Source organism: Lepidochelys olivacea (genome assembly GCF_965140295.1).
Source record: "Lepidochelys olivacea isolate rLepOli2 genome assembly, chromosome: 22".
Classification (NCBI taxonomy): domain Eukaryota; kingdom Metazoa; phylum Chordata; order Testudines; family Cheloniidae; genus Lepidochelys; species Lepidochelys olivacea.
In genome coordinates this window covers 18,901,335-18,924,560 of record NC_140432.1, presented here as the reverse complement: position 1 = coordinate 18,924,560, position 23,226 = coordinate 18,901,335, and the positions used below count along the sequence as shown (strand labels likewise).

The 23,226-nt window shown below is 40.7% G+C and overlaps 1 protein-coding gene across 8 annotated transcripts in view; it reads left to right on the top strand.

The window, feature by feature from the left end:
- CADM1 (cell adhesion molecule 1) overlaps positions 1 to 23,226 on the top strand; it is a 291,533-nt gene that overhangs the window by 242,482 nt on the left and 25,825 nt on the right. For 2 of the 8 annotated variants that reach the window (XM_084611900.1, XM_084611902.1), the window contains exons 8-9: positions 4,767 to 4,832; positions 20,731 to 20,763. The exons of 1 other annotated variant lie outside the window; for it this stretch is intronic. In XM_084611900.1, the coding sequence (XP_084468026.1) occupies positions 4,767 to 4,832; positions 20,731 to 20,763 (99 nt within the window). Of the gene's footprint in view, positions 1 to 4,766; positions 4,833 to 20,730; positions 20,764 to 21,612; positions 21,643 to 23,226 lie in introns of all 8 variants that reach the window. 5 more of the 8 variants (XM_084611906.1, XM_084611903.1, XM_084611901.1 and 2 more) reach the window with 4 other exon arrangements.

The following is a 23,226-nucleotide window of genomic DNA, read 5'->3' as shown; positions in this document are numbered from 1 at the left end:
TTCTGGGAAACCATTTCCTTCACTCTTTTTTCCCCGATGCTAGCCTCAGATGCAGAGCCTCTTATGTTCAAAGTCCAGTAAGTGACGACTTCTTGGAGCTGTCATTGTGAGCTTGCCGTGGAGGTGAGATGGATTGTAAGATGCAGTGCAGGAAAAAGCCAGAGCAGAAGCTGGCGGGGTTGTGGGGAGGGGCTCGTGGGAGACGGGGTGGGCTTAAGTTATCCTCTGAGAGTGCTGAATATTTTAGGACTGCTCCCTAGTTCATTTCACCATGGTGTCTTATCTAATCTGTTGTGTAATGTCTGCAGCAATGGTACAGGATTTTCTCTCCACTCTGTTTTTAGCAAGTTAAATTACTGAAGAATCAGCAAGCATATCCAGATAATTACAAACCAGTAAATAAGCTGGAGGAATGAGATGTCTTAAACATATCTATGGCTGCCAAACAGACACTAAAACATGCCTCAGCATCTTTCTAAAGTGCTATTAAGTACCTACTTTAATTCTTCAGTTCCTCTGCATTATTTTACCATCACTTTTAACCTTGTTGTGCTCTTGTCATGGAGGTCGGGCATATAATGAAGATTCAGTAGACACTTGAAGAATGATCGCCAATCTAATTATGAACCATTCCCTTGCGCTACATGTTAAAGGCTAGTTCTCTAGGAAGACTGAAGATGCATGGTTTTTTTCATCTGCATTATATAAATGCTGCCACCCCTAGTGTGTGCAGGTGGCATGGACAGGCTCTAAGGAGAGATCCGCATGAGAGCCAGTGGTTGTCAAGCCTGACTGTTTATAAAACCCCCTTGACTTCTCACAAATATTGATAAGTGATGTAATTTGAATTATTACAATTAAGATTGTGCTGGTATTGTGTTTTGGAAGCTTGCTCTGGTTTAAAACTTACTTCATATTCCCTCCGCCTGGAACAATACAGCACAAAATCCTTTGTGTTGGCACAGATCAGGCAGCTAGAGTGCCCACCTTCTGACTTTCGTACACAAGCATTGCTTTACATGTACAATATTTTAAGCATTTAGAAAGGGAGGCCCCTGTAGAAATGTATGTCTAAAGATATAATTAAACCAGAGGTTTTCAAACTTCATTGCTTTGCAACTCCCTTCTGACAAGAAAAATTACTACACAACCCCAGTGGGGGGACTGAAGCTTGAGCCTGCCTGAGCCCCACTGCCCAGCGTGGGGGGCCAAAGTCCGAGTCCCACCACCCAGGGCGTGGGGCTGAAACAGGAGCCCCACAGGTTCAGCCTCAGACTCGGGGCCTGTAACCTGAGCCTCACCACTCCGGGCTGAAGCCCTCAGGCTTCGGCTTTGGCTCTGGGCAGTGGGGCCTGGGCTTCAGCCCCAGCCCCAGCAAGTCTCATGCCAGCCCTGGCGACCCCATTAAAATGGAGTCACCGCCCACTTTGGGGTCCTGACCCACAGTTTGAAAACGGCTGAATTAAACAAATACTGAACATTTCCAATATTTTTCCCTTAAGTGCCAAAAAAAGGGCTTCTACTTTTAAAATGGAAGTTTATTTCATAAGAAACACATCCATATTTCAGAGTCATTTCTCTTCTCTGGGTCTGGTGAGGTGGGGGATGCATTCACACCAGTGTTTTTTCCTTAGATCAACAGCTACATGACCTTGCAGCCCTAGAAGGAATAAACTCTCCGTACTAAATGACAACATGAGAACACGTGAAACAAGGCTCATGCTTATTGCATCAGTGCAATCACACGTTCTGTATATTGTCCTAAACATCATAACTAAGGAGTTCATATGAAACTAGAACTATGCAATATAGTAAAACAACAATTAAATGACTTTCCATTCCTTGGGTCGCTTCATATACTACTTGTCCTGTAAAGGAGAATTTTAACCAAACTTTAGCAGATATTAAATGAACTGGTCTCAGTCCAGTCCCTAGTGGGCTTCCCTTAGAAACAGCTCTAGTTGGAATGTCTTGAGTTGGAATCTCTTGCAGTTTCAGGCCAAGAATTCAATGTGCTCTGGAAACTGAACTCCCTTCTGAATGTTAGACATGGTCGAAGAGTGAAATTTTCAGAGCTCATGTTAGCACACACTGTCACTGGTTTTGCTGTGTCTGTTGTGTTAACAAGAAGTTTAGGGCTGGCAGTGCTGTACCTCTCATTGGCACATTTAATTCACAGGAAAAGACTGCAATTAAATTATTTTAAGAGAAATAAAAATTTCCAAAGATTTTTAGCCTGTGCCCTTAGTTCATACATATGACCACCATATAGGCATGATTAGCTGCTTTCATAGTCTGTTGGGGGTCCATGGTCAAGTAACTGTTCTACATCCCGTCATGTCAAGATTGTGTCAAATCAGGAGCGTCCCAATCCAGCTCAGTAAGCTAGATTGTATAAAGAAGTCTGTTGAGGCCATGCATGTGCAGCCCAGGAATTCAGAGTTGTTGGTCTTATGAAAGTGGATTGCTCATGGCTCCCTTCTCTAGTGCACGGGTTCAAATCTAACCCAGCTCAGCATTAAGGAATACAAATACTATGCTGTGTCCTGTGCGGAAATGCATCGACAGTCTGAGTCCACCTCTTAATAAAGCATTCATGCCTCATAAGCTATCACCACATTGGGCATCTTTTTCTCAGCATGGAAACTGACCCGAGGAAGTTGCATCTACAAGCCAAGTGCAAAATGCATTAAAAGGTTTCCCTACTGCTTACCTCCCTACCTGTTCCATGGATAAGTAGGACTTATTCTCCAGGGCTGTCAATACAGGACTTTGTACCAACACCAAATTGACCTCAAGAGAGAGAATAAGAAAATAGGGTGATTAGTCTGTCAAATCACTCAGTGTCTTAACAAGTCCCTTAATAGTTATCTGATGCAGTAGAGTGTGATGAGTGCAGAAGAGCTGTGACCATCTGACATGTCAGCCCTACTCCACCTCATCAAGATTAATCTCCTTATAAAATTAAAATACACATATGTTTAAATAGCATTTAGTCTAAAGTGACTTCTAGCAGCAAGAACCTGCGAAGTGATTGGTGGGGAACTGTCCTTAACACCCCCCTTGTATTCTGCTGATGTGTTATAAGGCTGTCTAATCACATACAAGATAATACAAACTGAAAATGTTGTTACCTAAAAATTGATTTCACACTGGGAGTGACCAAAGACTTTTCCTAGAAATCTCTAGTGTGATTAGCACATGAGACTAGACAATCATCTCCCGCAATCAGTAGGGACAAAACTGTCAGTAGCAGTTTCCCCTGGTAGAGATAGTGAAACACAAAATTCAGTTTTTCATCCTCAGTGACGAAGGTTGGTGATTTTCTTCTCATGCTTTGCTCTGTCTCCACTGGTAATAAAGAAACATCAGTGTAGTATCCCAAGTTAGGCAGATTATGAAGAAGTTATCTAATAAAGAAATGGACCCAGATACTGCAGCTGCAGGAGAAGGAAAAAATGTTTAAAAACATTCTTCATGAATGATCATTTTCCTTTAGCTGACTTCACAATGAAGCGAACTCCAAGGTAATGTTTCTTAACTTTCAGGAAGTTGTACTGAACACAATAAAGGTGCAGCATATAATTAAAGTTTGGATGTATTAATTAGAGAATTTGAGAGCTCAGTTGGAGATAAAAGAGTAGCAGATGTGTCAGTGATGAAAAGTTGACATGCTTTAGATAAAATTTAAAATCAAAAGCCTATGAACCGTTTCATGCTCTATTATTGCAGAATGATTCCTTAGTTCAAAGTCTTGCTGACTACTTAACACATTCAGTTTGATCATTTGGGGGCATTGATATACATATAATTTTTTCTTTCACATCTTTTCTCATCTTTCCTCCTTCCCCAAGTAACTTTTGTGAAGATATAGTACTCTATATGGTATAAATACTTTATACTGTATAGCCTAGCACTGTTTGGTGGCTTTAACAGGCCGAGTATCTTTTATAAATTCTTTGTAAAGAAAAAAAATCTCTTCTAGTTTTTTGTTTTTTTCCATCCAGGATGTGATACGAACAAAAGCTAGGGCAGCATTAAAATATTGATAAAGATATTGACTTTATTTTAAAAAAAAGTCTCAGTAAAATCTTGCATGCTTCGAACTTGATATTTAATAGTGACATTCTCATTTCTTTGTATTTATTACTAGCTTAGAAGCAGTTTTACATCCTGTGGAGATGTATCGATGGAGGAAAAATAATGAAGTTAACAGTTCTGGAAAAAGCAAATGAGAGACTCAATCTGCTGTGGATATTTAGTCTGTTAAGCGCAGCAGGAACTCCCCCCTTCCCCATCAGAATTTTCAAATATAAACGTAGGAAAAATGACACAGCACCGTTGTCTGTCTTTGTACATAGCAAATTGTCCTCCTTGTCATAGGAAGTTTGTGGTTTGTTTTTCTTATAGCTCTCCCATTCCATCTCTATCCCCCATCAATGACTAATCTGTGATAGGTTTTTATTTTTTTTAGCATTTATAAATGACAGAACAAGAGAGAAATTTCAGGCCAGAGTCCTTCTGCTGGCATAAGTCTGTGTGTAGCTCCATTGCAATCAACGCAGCTATACCGCTTTACAGCAGCTGGGTTCTGTCTTTAAAGCCAGGTGGGAAATTTGCCCCCTGCTTTTAGGGGAATAAAGACCTCAAACAGCCATGCTGCTTTTCAGTGTCCTTGTTTCTCTCTTATCATTGTTGATCATTGTTGTGTTCTGCTTGTTTTTCTTAATTTGCCTTTTTATTTTCCTTTTTATTTTTTTATCCAGATCCCCCCACAACTATCCCTCCTCCCACAACAACCACCACCACCACCACCCCTACCACCATCACAGGTATGGTACCTTCATAACCATTGGAAATGTCCTGAATGTGTATTGTCTTTTATGTCTATAAACAGAAGCCTGGAGGGGGGGAAAACCAAAAAAATATATTTATTTTTCATAATATACAATTCATGTACTGGTGTGTTTATCATCTCAGGAAGTTGGACAGTCCTTACTGCAGATGTTCTAGGAACATGGAAACTGACATGTCAGACATGACTGACAGTCCATTTAGTCCAGGACTGCTGGCTAATATTGGATACTTCAAATGAAGGTATAAACACCCCTATAGTACATCTAACACGGGGAGCGGGTGTTAAATATCTTGCTCACCCCAGTCGATATCAATTTCTGAGCTATTTATGCCTGGAAGCATGAAGTTTGTTTGTAACTTTGTCCAACTGGTGTGATTACAAGTGCTATTCTTATTCATAATGTTTCATCTAGTTCTGAAACTTAACAAAACAAGCTATCTACCTCAATATCCTGCAAGAATAACACCACCACCTAGCTCTTGTATATGAGCCCACCAGTCAATTATGCATATTATTCTAATATTAAAAAGAATATTTTGTTCACTTTTTTTAAGTTGCCTTTTAATTTTGAATTCCTATTTTCCTGTATTCTGGGACCAGGTAAATAGGAACACCCAACTGTCCATAATACATCACTCATTATTTTACATCCATCCATCCATCATCTCACCTAAAGCTCCTCTTCACAATAACTACATCTGTCTTCCCAGTCACTTCTCAAAAGGGAGGTTTTTCTGATTTTTTTCCCTGCTCAGCTACAATACTCTGCTCATTTTCATTGCCCTTTCCTGGATGTTTTATTTCAGCTATATTTTTTTTCTTGAGATAGAGGTGACAAAGTGACCACAATACTAAAGATAAGAATGTACCATCAATTGTCCAGTGGCATATTATTTCCGGTATTATACTCCTTTCCCTTCATAAAGCAGCATAACGTTTTATTTATATTTGTGACTACCATTGTGCCTTAGCCGACTTTAACTATCCTACATTCCTACCCCTGCTCCCATGTGATTTTTACAGCTAAATCAGAACTCATGGGTGTCGACAATTAATTTTAAACCTTCCTTCCAACGTGCCTTAACATGCTCTTGTCCCAGTGTATTTCATCTGTCATTGCGTTGTCCAGATTTTGCCATGTCACTGTCTTCCTCCTTCCAGGTCCACTGTCTACCTCCTTACTAATGAACTTCGGAACATGCTGGTATTAACTTTTTCCCATCTCGAGACTTGGCTATTTATTACAGTTTTTATCTTTTAACGACTTTTTATTCCATAATATGTCTTAACCTCTCACCTCATTGTGTCAAAGTTTCCTTCAGAGCCTTTTGTGGGGAGACTTCTTATCAAATGTCTCTTGGTCTAAAGGAATGCTGTAACTTGGTGGTTCTTTATACACTGTTCTGTTAATGCTTTCAAAGAGCCATTGTAACCATTTACAGTTAACTTACCCTTACAGGAACCAAGCTGCTTTGGTCCTGTTACATTATATTCATGTCGTGCATTGTAATACTAATGATTTTCTCATCTCTTTGCGCTAGAAATGAAATCAGTATTGCTAGCATGTCATTTTGGGGCTCATTTTGTATAGATGGGTACTCTGCGAAGCTACCCTTCCACACTCGACAGCGTAGCTGTTTCGAATAATAAGTTACATGTGGTTTGTAGCTCAAATGCTTTGATCGTTGCTACCATCCAAGACTATAATAAGGCATCTTAGGCAACCTCCATGCTGATTCAACAGAGTTCTCCAACTTCTCCTTTTGGGTACTCCTAGCTTCCTCACTTTTTTATTGTTTGTTTGTTAATTATTATTTTTAAATAAGTCACTCTTCTGGAAACTAAATATCACTGGCTCTTGGTATGAGTCCCTCTTAACTGATGTTGAACTTGATTATATTATATCCATTCATAGAATCATAGAATACCAGGGTTGGAAGGGACCTCAGGAGGTCATCTAGTCCAACCCCCTGCTCAAAGCAGGACCAATCCCCAACTAAATCATCCCAGCCAGGGATTTGTCAAGCCTAACCTTAAAAACTTCTAAGGAAGGAGATTCCACCACCTCGCTAGGTAACGCATTCCAGTGTTTCACCACCCTCCTAATGAAAAAGTTTTTCCTAATATCCAACCTAAACCTCCCCCACTGCAACTTGAGACCATTACTCCTTGTTCTGTCATCTGCCACCACTGAGAACAGTCTAGATCCATCCTCTTTGGAACCCCCTTTCAGGTATTTGAAAGCAGCTATCAAATCCCCCCCTCATTCTTCTCTTTCTCAGACTAAATAATCCCAGTTCCCTCAGCCTCTCCTCATAAGTCATGTGTTCCAGTCCCCGAATAATTTTTGGTGCCCTCCGCTGGACATTTTCCAATTTTTCCACATCCATCTTGTAGTGTGGGGCCCAAAACTGGACACAGTCCTCCAGATGAGGCCTCACCAATGCCGAATAGAGGGGAACAATCGCATGCCTTGATCTGCTGGCAATGTCCCTACTTATAGATCCCAAAATGCCATTGGCCTTCTTGGCAACAACGGCACACCGTTGACTCATATCCAGCTTCTCGTCCACTGTAACCCCTACTTCCTTTTCTGCAGAACTGCTGCCGAGCCATTTGGTCCCTAGTCTGTAGCGGTGCATAGAATTCTTCCGTCCTAAGTGCAGGACTCTGCACTTGTCCTTGTTGAACCTCATCAGATTTCTTTTGGCCCAATCCTCTAATTTGTCTAAGGCCCTCTGTATCCTATCCCTACCCTCCAGCGTATCTACCTCTCCTCCCAGTTTAGTGTCATCTTCAAACTTGCTGAGGGTGCAATCCACACCATCCTCCGGATCATTTATGAAAATATTGAACAAAACCGGCCTGAGAACCGACCCTTGGGGCACTCCACTTGATACCGGCTGCCAACTAGACATGGAGCCATTGATCACTACCCATTGAGCCTGACAATCTAGCCAACTTCCTGTCCACCTTCTAGTCCATTCATCCAGCCCATTCTTCCTTAACTTGCTGGCAAGAATACTGTGGGAGACCGTGTCAAAAGCTTTGCTAAAGTCAAGGAACAACACGTCCACTGCTTTCCCCTCATCCACAGAGCCAGTTATCTCATCATAGAAGGCAATTAGATTAGTCAGGCAGGACTTGTCCTTGGTGAATCCATGCTGACTGATCTTGTTGACTTTCCTCTCCTCCTAGTACTTCAGAATTGATTCCCTGAGGACCTGCTCCATGATTTTTCCAGGGACTGAAGTGAGGCTAACTGGCCTGTAGTTCCCAGGATCCTCCTTCTTCCCTTTTTTAAAGATTGGCACTACATTAGCCTTTTTCCAGTCGTCCGGGACTTCCTCCGATCGCCATGAGTTTTCAAAGGTAACGGCCAATGGCTCTGCAATCACATCTGCCAATTCCTTTAGCACTCTTTGATGCAGCGCATCCGGCCCCATGGACCTGTGCTTGTCCAGCTTTTCTAAATAGTCCCCAACCACTTCTTTCTCCACAGAGGATGGTCACCTCCTCCCCATGCTATGCTGCCCAGTGCAATAGTCTGGGAGCTGACCTTGTTCGTGAAGACAGAGGCAAAAAAGCATTGAGTACATTAGCTTTTTTCACATCCTCTGTCACTAGGTTGCCTCCCTCATTCAGTAAGGGGCCCACACTTCCCTTGACTTTCTTCTTGTTGCTAACATACGTGAAGAAACCCTTCTTGTTACTCTTAACATCTCTTGCTAGCTGCAACTCCAGGTGTGATTTGGCCTTCCTGATTTCACTCCTGCATGCCCGAGCAATATTTTTATGCTCTTCCCTGGTCATTTGTCCAATCTTCCACTTCTTGTAAGCTTCTTTTTTGTGTTTAAGATCAACAAGGATTTCACTGTGAAGCCAAGCTGGTCGCCTGCCATATTGACTATTCTTTCTACACATCGGGATAGTTTGTCCCTGTAACCTCAATAAGGATTCTTTAAAATATAGCCAGCTCTCCTGGACTCCTTTCCCCCTCATGTTATTCTCCCAGGGGATCTTGCCCATCAGTTCCCTGAGGGAGTCAAAGTCTGCTTTTCTGAAGTCCAGGGTACATATTCTGCTGCTCTCCTTTCTTCCCTGTGTCAGGATCCTGAACTCGACCATCTCATGGTCACTGCCTCCCAGGTTCCCATCCACTTTTGCTTCCCCTACTAATTCTTCCCAGTTTGTGAGCAGCAGGTCAAGAAGAGCTCTACCCCTAGTTGGTTCCTCCAGCACTTGGCACCAGGAAATTGTCCCCTACATTGTTGTTTAGTGGCTTGATCCTATTGCTGATGCTTACAGATTTTGTTGCCTCACTGTTTATTCGATGTTCTGCATTCACCATTCATGCTTTGATCCCGAGGCTGCTGCAGCACCCCTCACTATTCAATCTGTGCTCTTACGAGTTGGCTTTTATAGCCGCACACATTCTTAGTCCTTCCCCAACAGAGTTGCTTAGATCAGAAATCTACCAGCTCCCCTGCCCCTGTGATCCAGGCTGTCTTCACAGTTTTCAGGGTCAGTCGTTATTCAAAATGCACATAGCACCGCTGATGTGCTAGCTGGCTTCATCACTGTGCCTTCCCCTTCTCTCAAGTTTCCCTACTGTCCTTCCTCTGTAATCTGCCTAATCCCATGTAACATTCCCTGTCAGCTGAGCCTGCCCTTGGAGCATTTCAGGGAAAAGTTATTGTAATGGCCTTGGGCCCTGATGATGATCCTAATAATCTAAATATAGCTCCGCGGATTTCTCTGACAGTTCACTTGTGGTTGACACAGACACATCAAGATCGTAAGATCTTCTTCAGACTCTGAGAGAGATCCACATGCCTGGTGAGATCTGACAGCCACTTATAGTGGGCAAGTCATGGGTATCTTATGATTCTTACAGCGATCAAACACCCATTTTTGCCTGTTCCTGGTGGTAGAATCCCCTCTCCCCTTACCTATCTAGTGAGTGTAACAAGGTGGGTTCCATCTTCTGAGGAGGATTTATTCACTGCTGGAGAAGTGATCCTCCTCCTCTGTTGGAAGGGAAAATGCTTCTAAGATTCCACCCCCCCACCTATTCTTCCTTGGTAATCTTCCATCAAAACGCACCAGCTTCCTTGACCGGAGGCTCAAATCTGTCACTTCTGTGGTGGTCCTGCTGTTCTAAGGTGTAATTATACTCTTAAAAGTGACTATATAAAAAGTGCATAGTTGGGTTCCATGTTTTGTCTCAGTGACTTGCAGATTGAAATTACTCCATTTACAAGTGAAAAGGTAGTTTTCTAATCGCTAGCCCAGCAAAAGCACTCTGGGATCTGGAAGGTCAAGGTGGACTCTTGCTTTCTACGCATCATGACCAGTAACAGGGAACCTACAACAGGAATTCTGTTAATCCATGTGAGGTGGTCCAGAATGCCATTTCCTCTGCCCCTTGCTATACTGGTTTTGCAGTGCTAAACGTCTGGTAAAAATTAAAAACAAAAAACCAAAAAAAACTTTTTTCACTAAAGTAACCAGTCACAGGATGAAATAGGCAGGGGGCAGATGTATTGAGTAAGAAGAGGGGCCAATATTGTATATAATTACTGTTCTGACCATGGCCTCATTTGAAGTCTCTACCTGAATTAGCTTTAAATGTTTTATACTTATGCATCCACCAGTTAAGCAGACTTTGCCTCGAGGCTCAGTCTCCGTTGCTTCTGACATACGTATACATATATGTATATCGTCACATACGCCACTAGACTATCAAGCAAATGCATACTCTGCAGTCTGCCACAAACTGGGTGCCCCCATGCCAAACCTTTGCTGCTTAGCAGCCGTGTGAAAAGGACCCCAGGTACTCTGGTTTCTAAAACAGAGCTAAAAAACATGTTTAAGCAGTTTATGCTTAGCCATAACCCTCAGCAGTTAATCTGGTTGGTTTGACCAATGTGCATGGGACCAGACTGTGTTAGTGACATTGTATTCTGTTCTACTCTTATCCAGATCACTAGGAGCTTTTCCATTGACTCTAATGAGGGCAGAAATAGGTCAACTGTGCCAAATTCCTTGGTTTCAGTGTGGACTTTCTGTTTGTCTCATTCAGTTGCTGGCCTCTCCACTTGAGATCTGAGGCCACCTTACAGATGTACTTTAACCTCCTGAACCAGGAGTTGTATATTTTCTCTCAGCACAGAATGCCTTTGTGCTAATGACAAAGCTAGCACTGAGGTGTTGTCAAACTGAAGTTGCTACTGGAACAACTTTGTCAAATCCCTCTCTTTGATGGATGTGATCTTGCAGAGTTAGTGTGTCTTAGCAAGCAGCTATCTATGTATTTATCTTATCCTGAAGGCTCAGTATCTGCACTCTTAGAATTTAACATTTGCTCCTCTCTCCAGATAGATTAAAGGTTATGGAACTGAACATTTGCAATCTCCATTTCTACAGAGACTAGACAGTCTACTAAATTTAACTGGAAACCCAAGTCTGACAAATGGATATAAAAATTAATTTCCACTCTTCCCCTGCATTGTTTAGTTCATTGCAGACCCTGTTAACCTTAAAGCTTCAGCAGCCAAACACCAATGAGTAAGTTCCTACAGTTTTATACTGAAGTTTATCTTCCCTTCTTTCTAGTAATGAGTTTTGCAACTGAAATCCATTTACAAACTAGCATCATTGCAAGAATTATGTACAGCAGTGATATAGAAATACTACTTAAAAGCCTCAAGGGATAATACATAACTTCTAATTTTATTGCCTCCAAAATACTGAACTGTTCTCATATAGCAGGGGTGGCTAAACTTACTGACCCTCCAAGCCACATACGATAATCTTCAGAAGTTTGAGAGCCAGGGCATGTCTGCTGGGACTCGGGGCCTCAGCCCTGCAAAGCGCATCTGCCAGGGCTCAGCTTCAACCCCACTCCTGCTGAAGCCCCAATCCCCAGCAGGCAACTCCCTTGGGCTGAAGCCCTGAGACTCTCCTCCCCGCATGGCAGAAGCCCGTAGCCCCACCATCCCAGTCTGTTTCGCAGGGGGAGGTGTGGGAGACTCCACGAGCCGCACTTTAACTGTAAAAGAGCCACATGCGGCTCTCAAGCCGCGTTTTGGCCACCCCTGGCATATAGTCTGAATTCTGGTGATTGACTTTGTTCAGAGGTGGTAGTGTTCCTTTTTTTCATGCTTAGTCTTCCACCCAAACCAATTATAAGCATTTTTAAATGGGATTCCTCAAATCGGGGGAGATTTTATCTCAATTATACTTCACCTTCTCTCCCTTCATTCCCTGCACAAGCTGGGGGCACACTCAGCTGGCATCACATGGAAGCTGAGGGCAGTTCTGCCAAGACCCGTCTTCATAAGAAAAATGAGCTGTGTTCGAGAGAGTTTTCATTTGCAAAGCACCTATTCTCTGCATTTAAACTGGACTCCTTACTAGATGCCCCCTCCAATGTAGAGTATGCTTCCTGATTCAGGTGCTGAAGATACTTTGAGGGCTCACTTTTTCTACCGTAAATAAGAATGGGCGTGGGTGGGCCCATTTGCGCATGGGCAGGTTCAGTAGGTTCTTCAGCCATCATCTCCAGTGGCAAACACCCATTTTGATTATTCATATAAAGCCAAATATACTAGGCGGTGCTGTACAGCCATTACAGGAAGGCAAGCTTTCTACGCCAGAGAGCTTGCGTCGCTATAACAGACAATATATTTTTGTTACAAAATATGGCCCCTGTTCTGTACAAAATTCCTCCCCAGCCTATTAACAATCCCTGTTCAGTGCTGCCCCCTTGCCAGCCCTAGATGACAACCTAAGGCAAGACTTGGCATGCCTTCGTTGTCCAGTCAGTCCGCTTCCTGAGCATAAGTGTCTCACTCTCATGCCTGAGGTGACTGTGAAGGCCGCTGGCATGGACTTGACCTGATCCGTCAAGCTGACCTCTGAAAGCAGTTCTGTAGTGCTGTGGGGAAGTCATGGGGCGTCCAAAAGAGCACAACCTTTAAACCATTTGCTTTGTCTCTGCTGCTTTGCTACTTCCGATTTATCACATGATGGTTTGATCTTTTCAGTATCTACACTGATTTTCTGACCATCCTTTGGCATTTCAGCTGTTATCACTGGCAAATCCTTTTTTATCATTTCAAATTGTCCTCGTGGACATTTGTTCATTAAGATGTACACTGTGATATGGCAGAGCAAACTGCATAATTTAAATTGCCACTGGAGTCCTCACTTGAAATACTTTTTTTTGGACAGCTGTTATATCCTGGGAGATAAAAGTTCTTTTGTTTTTTAAATCCTTCTCTTTGGGCATAATGTAGTATAAAAAATCTTCTGCCTTTTAAAGAATATTTTACCCTCTGTAGGGCTAATTTTCTTCCACCTCAGCACATAAAACAATTAATTGTGTAACTGCACAGTCATGTTTGTTTCCTCCTCTGCTGTTGACACTTGCGTGTAACATAGCAGCAGTTTTAATGGAATGTGGGATGTACTTAGCATACTTCTAGGGAATCCCTAGTGTTGCAGATTACATGTTTGAGCATATATCTCATGGATGTTCCTTTATAACTTGCACAGAGACCCAAGTGAAATCTTGGAGCAATGTCAATTCATCGCATCCTGCAATTCATCGCATCATGATCCTGGACTGGCAGGTTTCATAATCAGATGACTTGCCTTTAAAATAATTGTGAAGTCTTTTTAAATGTATTAAAACATTTCTTTAAGATAAAGGGATGCTGGAAGTTTTAAAAATAAACACATCTTTATTGGTGACACCATAGATCAGTGGTTCTCAAACTGTGGGTTGGGACCCCAAAGTGGGTCACGACCCCGATCTTATGGGGTTGCGAGGGCTGGCGTTAGACTTGCTGGGGCTCAGGTTACAGGCTCCCCACCTGGGGCTGAAGTCCTTCGGCTCCCCCCACCTTGGGGTCGTGTAGTAATTTTTGTTGTCAGAAGAGAGTCACAGTGCAATGAAGTTTGAGAAACACTGCCATAAATGGTTAAAACCAAATGGTAAAAATAGAATGAACTTTTCAGTTTTTCTGCTGCTTTTAAGTTTAAACATTAGAAAGTAAAATTATTAATCTACTTCCAAATCTTATGTAAATGTTCCACTGTTTAGATTGCAAACACTGGAGGAGGTTGTTGAAGTAGAAATTAAGTATTTTTCATACATTTTTCACTTAAATGTTAATGTTTTATTAGTATTCCATGTTGTGAAATTTTAAATATGGGGACTAAACAACTTGACTGTCTTTATAATAAATAAATACAAGGTAGGTGCTGCCAAACCGGGAACGACTTCACACTTAAATATTGTCTAGGCTAAAGCTACAGTGCTGGTGCCTAAAAATGCCAAGGATTTCCTTCTCTGCCAGATGAATTCCTTTGAATAGCGTTGAGTTCCTGTCTGAAAAAACTCTCTTCCTGAAGGACAGGTTAAACTTAGACTCCAAAACTAAGTGAGTGGAAAAACTTTTTTCCATCTTTGCGTAGGTTTCGAATATAAAAATGGGAACTCTTGTATTCGTTAACTAAGAAAAATGTTGCCCCATTTTAAAATTGGAATTTACATCCTAGAAAACTCATATAAAATGAGAATTTTATTCCCACCACAAGTTTGTCCTTCTCCTGATTTCAGCTGCTAGTGTGATGAACTACAGCTGCCTGGGATTTATTCCAGGAGTAATCCAAAAAGATTATGGGTGGGAAGTATGCCGTAAAAGGCATTCTTTGCTGAAAGGTATTTTGAGCAATAGGTTTGTGGGAGGTTCAAAGATCATGTGGATTAATGGGGCTACATATGTACAAGTGGATGTGGAAGCTTCATGCCTAATCGGTTACTATAGATGACACTTTGTGATGCCAGTACTGTGGTTCAGATGAAATTTAACGGATAAATGGAAAACTTATTTCTTTCCCATGAACTTCTACAATGAATGATGGTGATCAATTCCAACCGGGGCTGGGCAAACTACAGATGGCCCCAGCAGCAGTTTTGTCTCCTTTCCTGAATGCTGCTTTAAAGATGCAGCAGTGTATACAACTTGACATTTGAAAATCAGAAAACACTAATCTCAAAATAAGAGCCTCACAGGACTCTTCTGTTGTTGTAAACTTGGAATGTGTACACACGCACACAAAGCCAGGTGTTTGGTGCCACGCAATGCTTCACAAGCCGGTACAGAGATTTACACCGCTTAGTCATTCCTTTCCCCAAATTATTTATTGTACCGTTCTTGGTGTCTGTAGAAGCTTCCCTGTGTCCCTGATAAAATGTCAAGTTAATTTACCGTTAACATCATACTCCTCTGACATTTTCATCCAATATGTGACCACATTAAAGGGAAAGAGGAAGAGAGAATAACCTACATGCTTGCAAAGAAATAACTAAGCCAGTCTTACCCCACTGCTCTGTCAATAACAGCCAGAGCACTTTGATGTGTGTGTTACTCATTTGTGATGAATAAAGTACTGCAGCAATCATTTTTACTTAATTGTGCATCTGCAGAAAAGTTGTCTATTTTGAAGCAAGAGGACTGATGGAAAAATTATAGAACTGCTTATTCCACTTCTCCAAGATATAGTCTAAATATCTACTTAGTATTTTTGTTGAATTCAAAATTCACAGGGCTTCTCCATGACTGCTGGTATATCTAGTAGCTTCCAATATCTGTGCATGCTATAGGAAGAGTCCTTGTTCTAAAATAATAGCTACTAAACCCCTTATCCTGCAAAGAGAGGAGCATAGGCAAAGGTATGGAACCCTTTTGACTTCAGGGAGCTCTGTGCAGATTCTCTTAAGTTTTCTTCGCAAGGCTGGGGCCTAAGCGAGAGTGCATATCGTAGGGCTTTCTGGAATAAGTGTTAAAAATCCCAGACCAAGTTGCAGCACCAGTTCTAGAATTCCACCCCCTCCCCAACTACACAAAGCTACTTGGCAGATTCTGATTTTTTTTTTTTTTTTTTGTGAAACATCTGGTCTCCAAATGAAGCTGTCTCAGGGGTGCAATGCTGCACACCTCTGCAGAAGCTTTGAAGCCAACTTGGAATTATTTTACAAAGAATGATCTTATAGTATCAAACATGGAGTCCATTCATCATTCTTCTGGGAAGACTTTAGAGATAAAGGATGGCTGCAGCTCTGCATTATATGTAGGCTTGAATTCACCCCATCCTCCCTCCTGCCACCATTGAGTTTAATTGAAGTGTAACATAAATTAAATGAAGCTAGGCATTAGGTCAGTGGAAATTAATAGAAGATTTTTTCAGTATTCCTTTTACTATCTTCTGTGGATTTGAAAGAAACCAGAAAATAATGTTCTTTTCATTTAATACAGAGCATTCATTACTTAGGGCATTGCTGTAAAAATGGTAACATCAAGGGAACTCATGCTTGCCCTGGCCTTCTAAATGTGAAGTAATCTGAAAAAAGCAGATGTAACACGATTTCAGCGAGTCTGCTCAGAGAGCCTAATGGCTCCTTTTTTTTACTTTAATTAAGGAAATAAACTAGAAAGGAACTATATTGTGTTTGTGCTGCTTAGTTGGTTTAAAGTAAAGACTGGCACGTGAAATGTGTGCAGTTGAGTCTTATGTGCACTTTTAGATGCTACTCTTCTGTCCATTTCTAGTATGGGGTTTGTTTTTAAAAAGCCCCAGCGAATCTGTAGCTTCTTATAAGATAGTAACACTGCAGTTCAATTGGAAATAGAAAAAGCATTTTAAGTTTATGCATTTAATTTTGTTCCTGAGATTTTCATTTATGGTGTTCATTCTGCCCAAGACTATGGACTAATTTATGGATTAGCTTTAAGCCCTCAGTCTGTCACGCTCAATGAACAATTTTAAGTTGGAGAGAAGCCAGATGAAAGAATTAGAATGTGCCACGGCGGAGCGCTTGTGCCACTGTTTCAACTAAATATTGCCCTGCTGCCTCTGAGACCGTGCATTTTAGTTAAATGGTGGTGTCTAAAGGCTTACATGTTGCCCGTGTCTTCCCGTTTTGCAGATACCTTCATATTCTACCACAGCATAATGTGTATTAGAGGGATTAATTCATTCAAGACCTGTCCACAGTGAACTGAGTGAGTCCTATGACAAATACTAAAAGGAAGTCAACGTTAAGTGAAATATGCAATTTTATATCAGCAGAAAAATTCCTTTCTGGGATACCATGTTTGATGATACTCATAAAACAGTCATCTAGTGCAGTGTCTCTTTCCAGGCTACTGTACCCCTTTCAGGAATCTGATTTGTCTTGTATACCCCAAGTTCCACTTCACTTAAAAACTACTTGCTTACAAAATCAGACGTAAAAATACAAAAGTGTCACAGCACACTACTACTGAAAAAGTGCTGACTTTCTCATTTTTACCAAATAATTATAAAATAAATAGACTGGAATATGAATATTGTACTTACATTTCAGTGTACAGTATACAGAGCAGTATAAACAAGTCATTGAATGAAATTTTAGTTTGTACTGACTTTGCTAGGGCTTTTTATGTAGTCTGTTGTAAAACTAGGCAAATATCTAGATGAGTTGATGTACCCCCTGAAAGACCTCTGAGTACCCCTGGTTGAGAACCACTGATCTAGTGTACATTGTATTATTATGGATGTGTGGAACTGGAAAGGCCATTGGATTGTTTTTACTACCCCACATAAAACAATTTTAGCTGAGCCTTACTAATTAAAATCCTATTCTTTGTTTTACCTTGAGGTTAACAGTGCTTTTACTCCACCTCAATATTTTGTTTTCTTCTTCTTTCTATCCTCTGTGCTCACCTCAGAATAGAAAACATCCAATGTCGGCGCCATAGGATAAATTTCATTTTCATAAAATTCTATCACCCATCACTAGGGGACCTGATCGAATGCCTGCTGAAGTCATTGAAGACTCACTCCTTGACTTCACTGGACCTTTAAACTAGAAACAATAACACACAACTTCCCTTCGGCTCGATAGGAGAAAATATGATTTCTCCCTCCAGAGTTTGGACCATAAAGTTAATCAGTGGGGTAACATGGTTATCCTCAGTATGAAATAAAACTAAAAGTGGGTAACCATGCTAAAATCCAGAGGACTATTTTTAAAAACTAGTCAACCCGTGGTAAAATCATAAGATATTCTAGCACTAGCAGCCCGCACAGTCTTTCCTGTTACTGCTATATTTCTTCTCTTACACCAAGCAGAACAGTCGTGTTCTTGAGAGTGATTTATACACCATTTTGCATATACTCATTAGACTCGTACCAAAGGAGCATAGCAAAAGGCTAATTTTCTCTCTCTCATAATGCAAAATAATCTGCTTTAAGTGTGTGTTTTAAACCTCTGAACATGAGATCATTCCTCCGCAGTGCAGCATTGTACGTACACTGTATGTATAAAATCCTTGTTCTGAAAGAAGATGGTGGAATTGAGAAGGACCTCCAGAAAGCGTATTCTAAACCTTTAACTGGTCTGTTTCCTGCTGTAATCATCCAATCCATTTGCTAATCATAACTTTACCATTCCAGCTGCAGCAAACATGTTGTTTGACTTGGATATTTGTTCTCGCTTATAAACTGCTTGAGAACTTTATTTTTGTAAGCTGTTGGTCTCTGTTCCCAGAAGAGGAAGCGAGATGCACTGTCCAGTTCACACTGTTTCTTGACTAATATCTTTTCCAGCATATGAGTACAAGGTTGCTTCTAGCACAGTTTTATTCAATCGTAATGCTGACATAACTTTTTTTATTTCAGGAAGACAGTAAATTGACTGTTTGTAGATGCCAAGATGGTATCTCAAGAGTTGACAGTTCTGTAATTCTTTCTAAACAACGCTCCCTACCCCTACCTCCATTTTCCCCTTCACCATTTGCTTGTTTAAAATGAAGCATTATCACAATGCTGCTTCCAAAAAAATAAAGGCCTACTCTTGTTCTCATTTTTGTTTTGGAAGGCTTCCATGCTGCCTTCACCAAAGTTCTCAGCATGAGAACAAGTGCTAGCATATTAACTACATGTTAGATTTGATTGCCAAGATAAGAACAGTATATGTTGGCAGTGGGAACAGATTAATGATGGCTTGATAATCTGTCATGCAAATCTTGGTGTAGAGTTTGTTAAATTGTGCTTTTTTTTTTGCTTTGATATATAAAGCGTGCAGACTTTGAATCTGTAAGTATTGTGTACTCCTTGTGTGATTCTCGTCTTCACTGATGGTCCAGAAATTCAAACATAGACTGTCCTTAGCTAAATTACAAAGGAATAGCCCTTCGTGCTTCCTGTTGCTTATTCTGAATGTGGAAAGACTGCAGTTCCTATGGTTTTGAGGAGAGCATGTTAATTGAGGGGGAACGCCTATGTGAAATTGTGTACTGTAATTATAAAACTAAACTTCCTGGCTAGTTTACAGAAATTATATGTTTTAGAGTGCTGCTCTGCACTTTAACATACGCTTTTATTCATTTAAACATTGCCTTTATAGTCCAAATGTAGTCCTTTGAAGCCCCTTTCTGATGTGAATGACCACATCTGTACTTTACTGAGAGTTTGAGGATATTTTTGTAAATATTGACAATTTACAAATACATTCTGAATAACCAGCCTATTATAGCATGCAACCAACAAATGCATGTAGTAACAATTTTCTGACCCATTCAGCATAGTAATGGGAGTGAAAGTAGAACCAGGTGTAAGTCAACAAATGGAGATAGATTTTCCATTTACAGTGTTGCTGAAATGTAAATAGACCCAGTAGGATAGGGAATTTTGGGGAAGATAATCTTGTTGCCAGGACACTCAGAGCTGAGGCGGTAGGAAGTCCATCCAAAATACAGGTTGGTCTTTATAAACTGTCTATATGTTCAGCACTGCTCCTCTTCTCTGACGGAATGTGATTTAGATTGCAAAGCAGCAACTCCAAAAATATTTCAAAGGCCTTTAACAAAGCTTTGCAGTTTGATGTGAATCAATTTTTCTAAACCAATATATTTGAGGCTAGATGAAAACAATGCAATATATTTAACTTGTAACATGTGACACTCAGCCTCCTGAAAAATAAATGCTTTCATCAGAGCTTAGCAGAAAAGACTAAAAAAGGATCAGAGATCAGGCAATCTTTCTCAGCAGAGGAATTGGTAATCTCCACTTGCCTTCCCAGTGTTCTGTGAAGACTTGTACTTTTCAATCAAGTGAATGTCTCATTGGTTCATGATTCATTAGAACCAAGCAAAAAGGCCACCTACAAATTTAGTATGTTTGAGTGAATGTGGTCTGTGAAAACAGTGTGCTAGTCCTCATCTCCCTGTTGCTCCTGATCAACCCTAAAATGAGCTGGATGCTGAAATTAAACCATGCATTATAGCACTTGTAGGTTTCTTGGCATCCAGCTGGAGGAGGGGAAACTTGAGGCTGATTGATTGACTTCTGATTGGTAATGAAGGACCTCAGGTGAACAGGCTGGAGGGGAAGATTTTAGTGAAGGCAATGTTTGAATGTATGAAACCATTTCTAGGCTTTAGGTCTCTGTCGTAGTTTTGAGCATCTGTGTTTTGTAAGTACGTAACCAAAGAGTTGACGCTGGTGGTGTTCCCCACATTTCATGTTCCCCTTAGCTCTTGACCACCCGTAAATATCGTCCTGGCAAGACTCCAGAAAAACAAAGAATTTACTGTTTTCCTCAGGCTCACAGCTTTTGAATTCAAGGCATGTACTTTAAACAGTGCAACTCACTTCAGATGCTTTTTGCCTTTCATTTTATTATTGCTTGTCACGCAATGTTCTTTGAAAGCTTGCTCATATATTATCTGTTCCATTTTTTTCCATTTTCCCTTTTTTTGCATGCTGTTCCTCCTGTTTCTTCCCTTCCTCCAATCCTCTGTTCCCGTGTGTAGACACAACGGCGACGACAGAACCGGCAGTTCACGGTTGGTATCACATTCCTGTTTATCTACTTTCTCAGCACTGCTGAGTGGCAAGGCAAGCTTGGGGGGAAGAAGGGAGGGGAGGGGGAATGTAGTCTTCAAGGGAAATCACATTTCAAGTGAACTGATCTCATAAATATAACATAATTTTTAAGGCTTGAAAGGACGTCTAGTCTTGTCATTTCTGTTGAGTTTAACCACCAATTGTTACAGTCCTAGACTAGCAGCAATTCCCAAAACTGAATGAAATGGCATGTATGTAAGAGCAGTACAAAGGGAGCGACTGATTTTTAGTAATCCTTATTACTGGGGTAATCACATCAAAGATTAAAAAGAAATCTGGCTTTTGAAAATATGAACTCAAGTTTAATTTTTTAAGAGATGCATAAAATTTTCAGTAGTGGGTTTTGGGTTTTTTGGGTTTTTTTTGGTTTGTGGAGAACTTGAATCCCGTAAGTCTGTTAGAGACAAGTGATATTTTTGATATTCTGTAGCCGTTCCACAGAAGACCCTCTCATCTCATAGATCGGGAGTAAAGTTTTCATCATCACCCTGTGGAAGAGCTTTTTAAAACAAACACCAACATTAACTCTTCTCATTGTCATAGCAGTCTAGCAAACCAATCCTTGTCTTCTGTTCAAATTAGTCTATCAGCTTGACAGCTTTTCTTGTTCCCTATTTTTAAACCATGTTCAAATATTCACTTCAGGCCAATACTCCAGCATACAAAAATCTTGACACACATTATTTATTTTTAAAACAAAATGACGCCAGCCTGGCAGTTCTAATGAATTCTAATCCATATTTTGGGGGAAGTAAAGGGATTAATATTAATTCTTTTTTCACTTTCAGCAACTGTTCCAAGTTTCACCCTGAAATTTGGTAAGCCAATACATCCATAATGTGGAATAATCACTTTCTCGTCTAGTGAGACCTATCTTTAGCAACAATGAAGGAAGGGGGACTGAGAAATTAAATGAATACGATGATGATAATAAACAATACAAAAAGGAGGAAAACAGTCCTTGTCCTGAAGAACTTGCAATCTAATTTACGATACATTTTTTTCAATTTGCTCAAGAAATCTTTTTAGGATGTTTTCATATTATTCATATACTGCCCACCTCCCCCTCTAAATTATGATGACAGACAGTGTCTGTTCAATGCTACACGTTTTTAGAACTTCAAATAAAACTACAGGCAAATACAGATGAAATAGTACTATGGACTTCTGAAAAAGTTGGCTAAGTAAAATTCTACGACTGTAAAAAATGCACAATGGGAGATGTGCTGAATGAATTAACACTAGCTCTTTTCCACCTCTAATCTCTGATTCAGGAATCGACTGAGATACTAAATTTCAGATTCCTAGGATAGTGCACCATCGTGCCTCTGTTAATGTTGCTCCACCACACCCCAATCCTAGTCATTAATCAGTTTTATCCAGAATTTCCTGATTTAGTGACTCATTCCCGCCCTTCAGGCTTATTTCTGCAGTGTTTGTGAGTGAATGCTATTACTCTCTATTAGACATTTTAAAATTCCTCATACTTTCAGGTAGACTGTGGAATTTGAAAATATCTTGGACTAATTAGGATGACTAAGTTAGCAACAAAACGTGTAGCCATAAAGATTAGGAGTGGTATTTTCAAAACCACTCAGTGTCAGCCAAACGCTGGCTAGGAGTTTTAACATGGGCTTCCCAGGCGCAGAGTTAGGCCAACACTGAGTGCTTGTGAAAATCCTACTTCTATTTCTTTCCTACTCCACAGGCATCCTGTGATCACGGGGGATCTCTTTATATTTAGCCTCTATTTACTTGCTCCTCCTTTCCTGATCTCATTATCAAAGGCTCTGTGCTACAGGGGCCATATCCCCTGGCAAAAGAAGTCTGGACATGTGCCTTTACAAGGCTAGTACATACTACTCCTTGAATAATTGGAGGTCTCAAGAGAAATATAGGGAGGCTGCATGAGCTTTATCAAGTGCCCTGGCCGCTGCTAGGACAAGAGCAAGGCCAAGACTGGGTCTTGAATTTCAGTCCTCCTGCTAATAGCACACTCAGCACCTACTCAGATCACCAGACAGGTCCTACTGCTCATGCAGTTTAAAACAAAATATTTGCAAGACTTTTCCACCTTTATTTTACTATATCTACCAAGTCATAAGCTTGAGACTTTCCTTAGAAACCATTGACGATATTAGAAACATCTGAAATGGAGTAGGATGTTGCAGGAATACTCATGGCTTGACTTTGGAGTAAATCAAGTTCTTCCTTTTTTTATTTTCCTTTTACCCATGTGGCTTGATTCAATACTAAACATAGCAAATTGTGTGAAACCCGCTCACCGTAACGATTTTAGGTTACTGGGTTTTCCTGATGCTTGATCAGCACTTTACAGCCAGAGAAGAGTTGATGGATTAGAGGCTTTTACCATTTTAATTCCTCTTGATACTAAAGCAAAA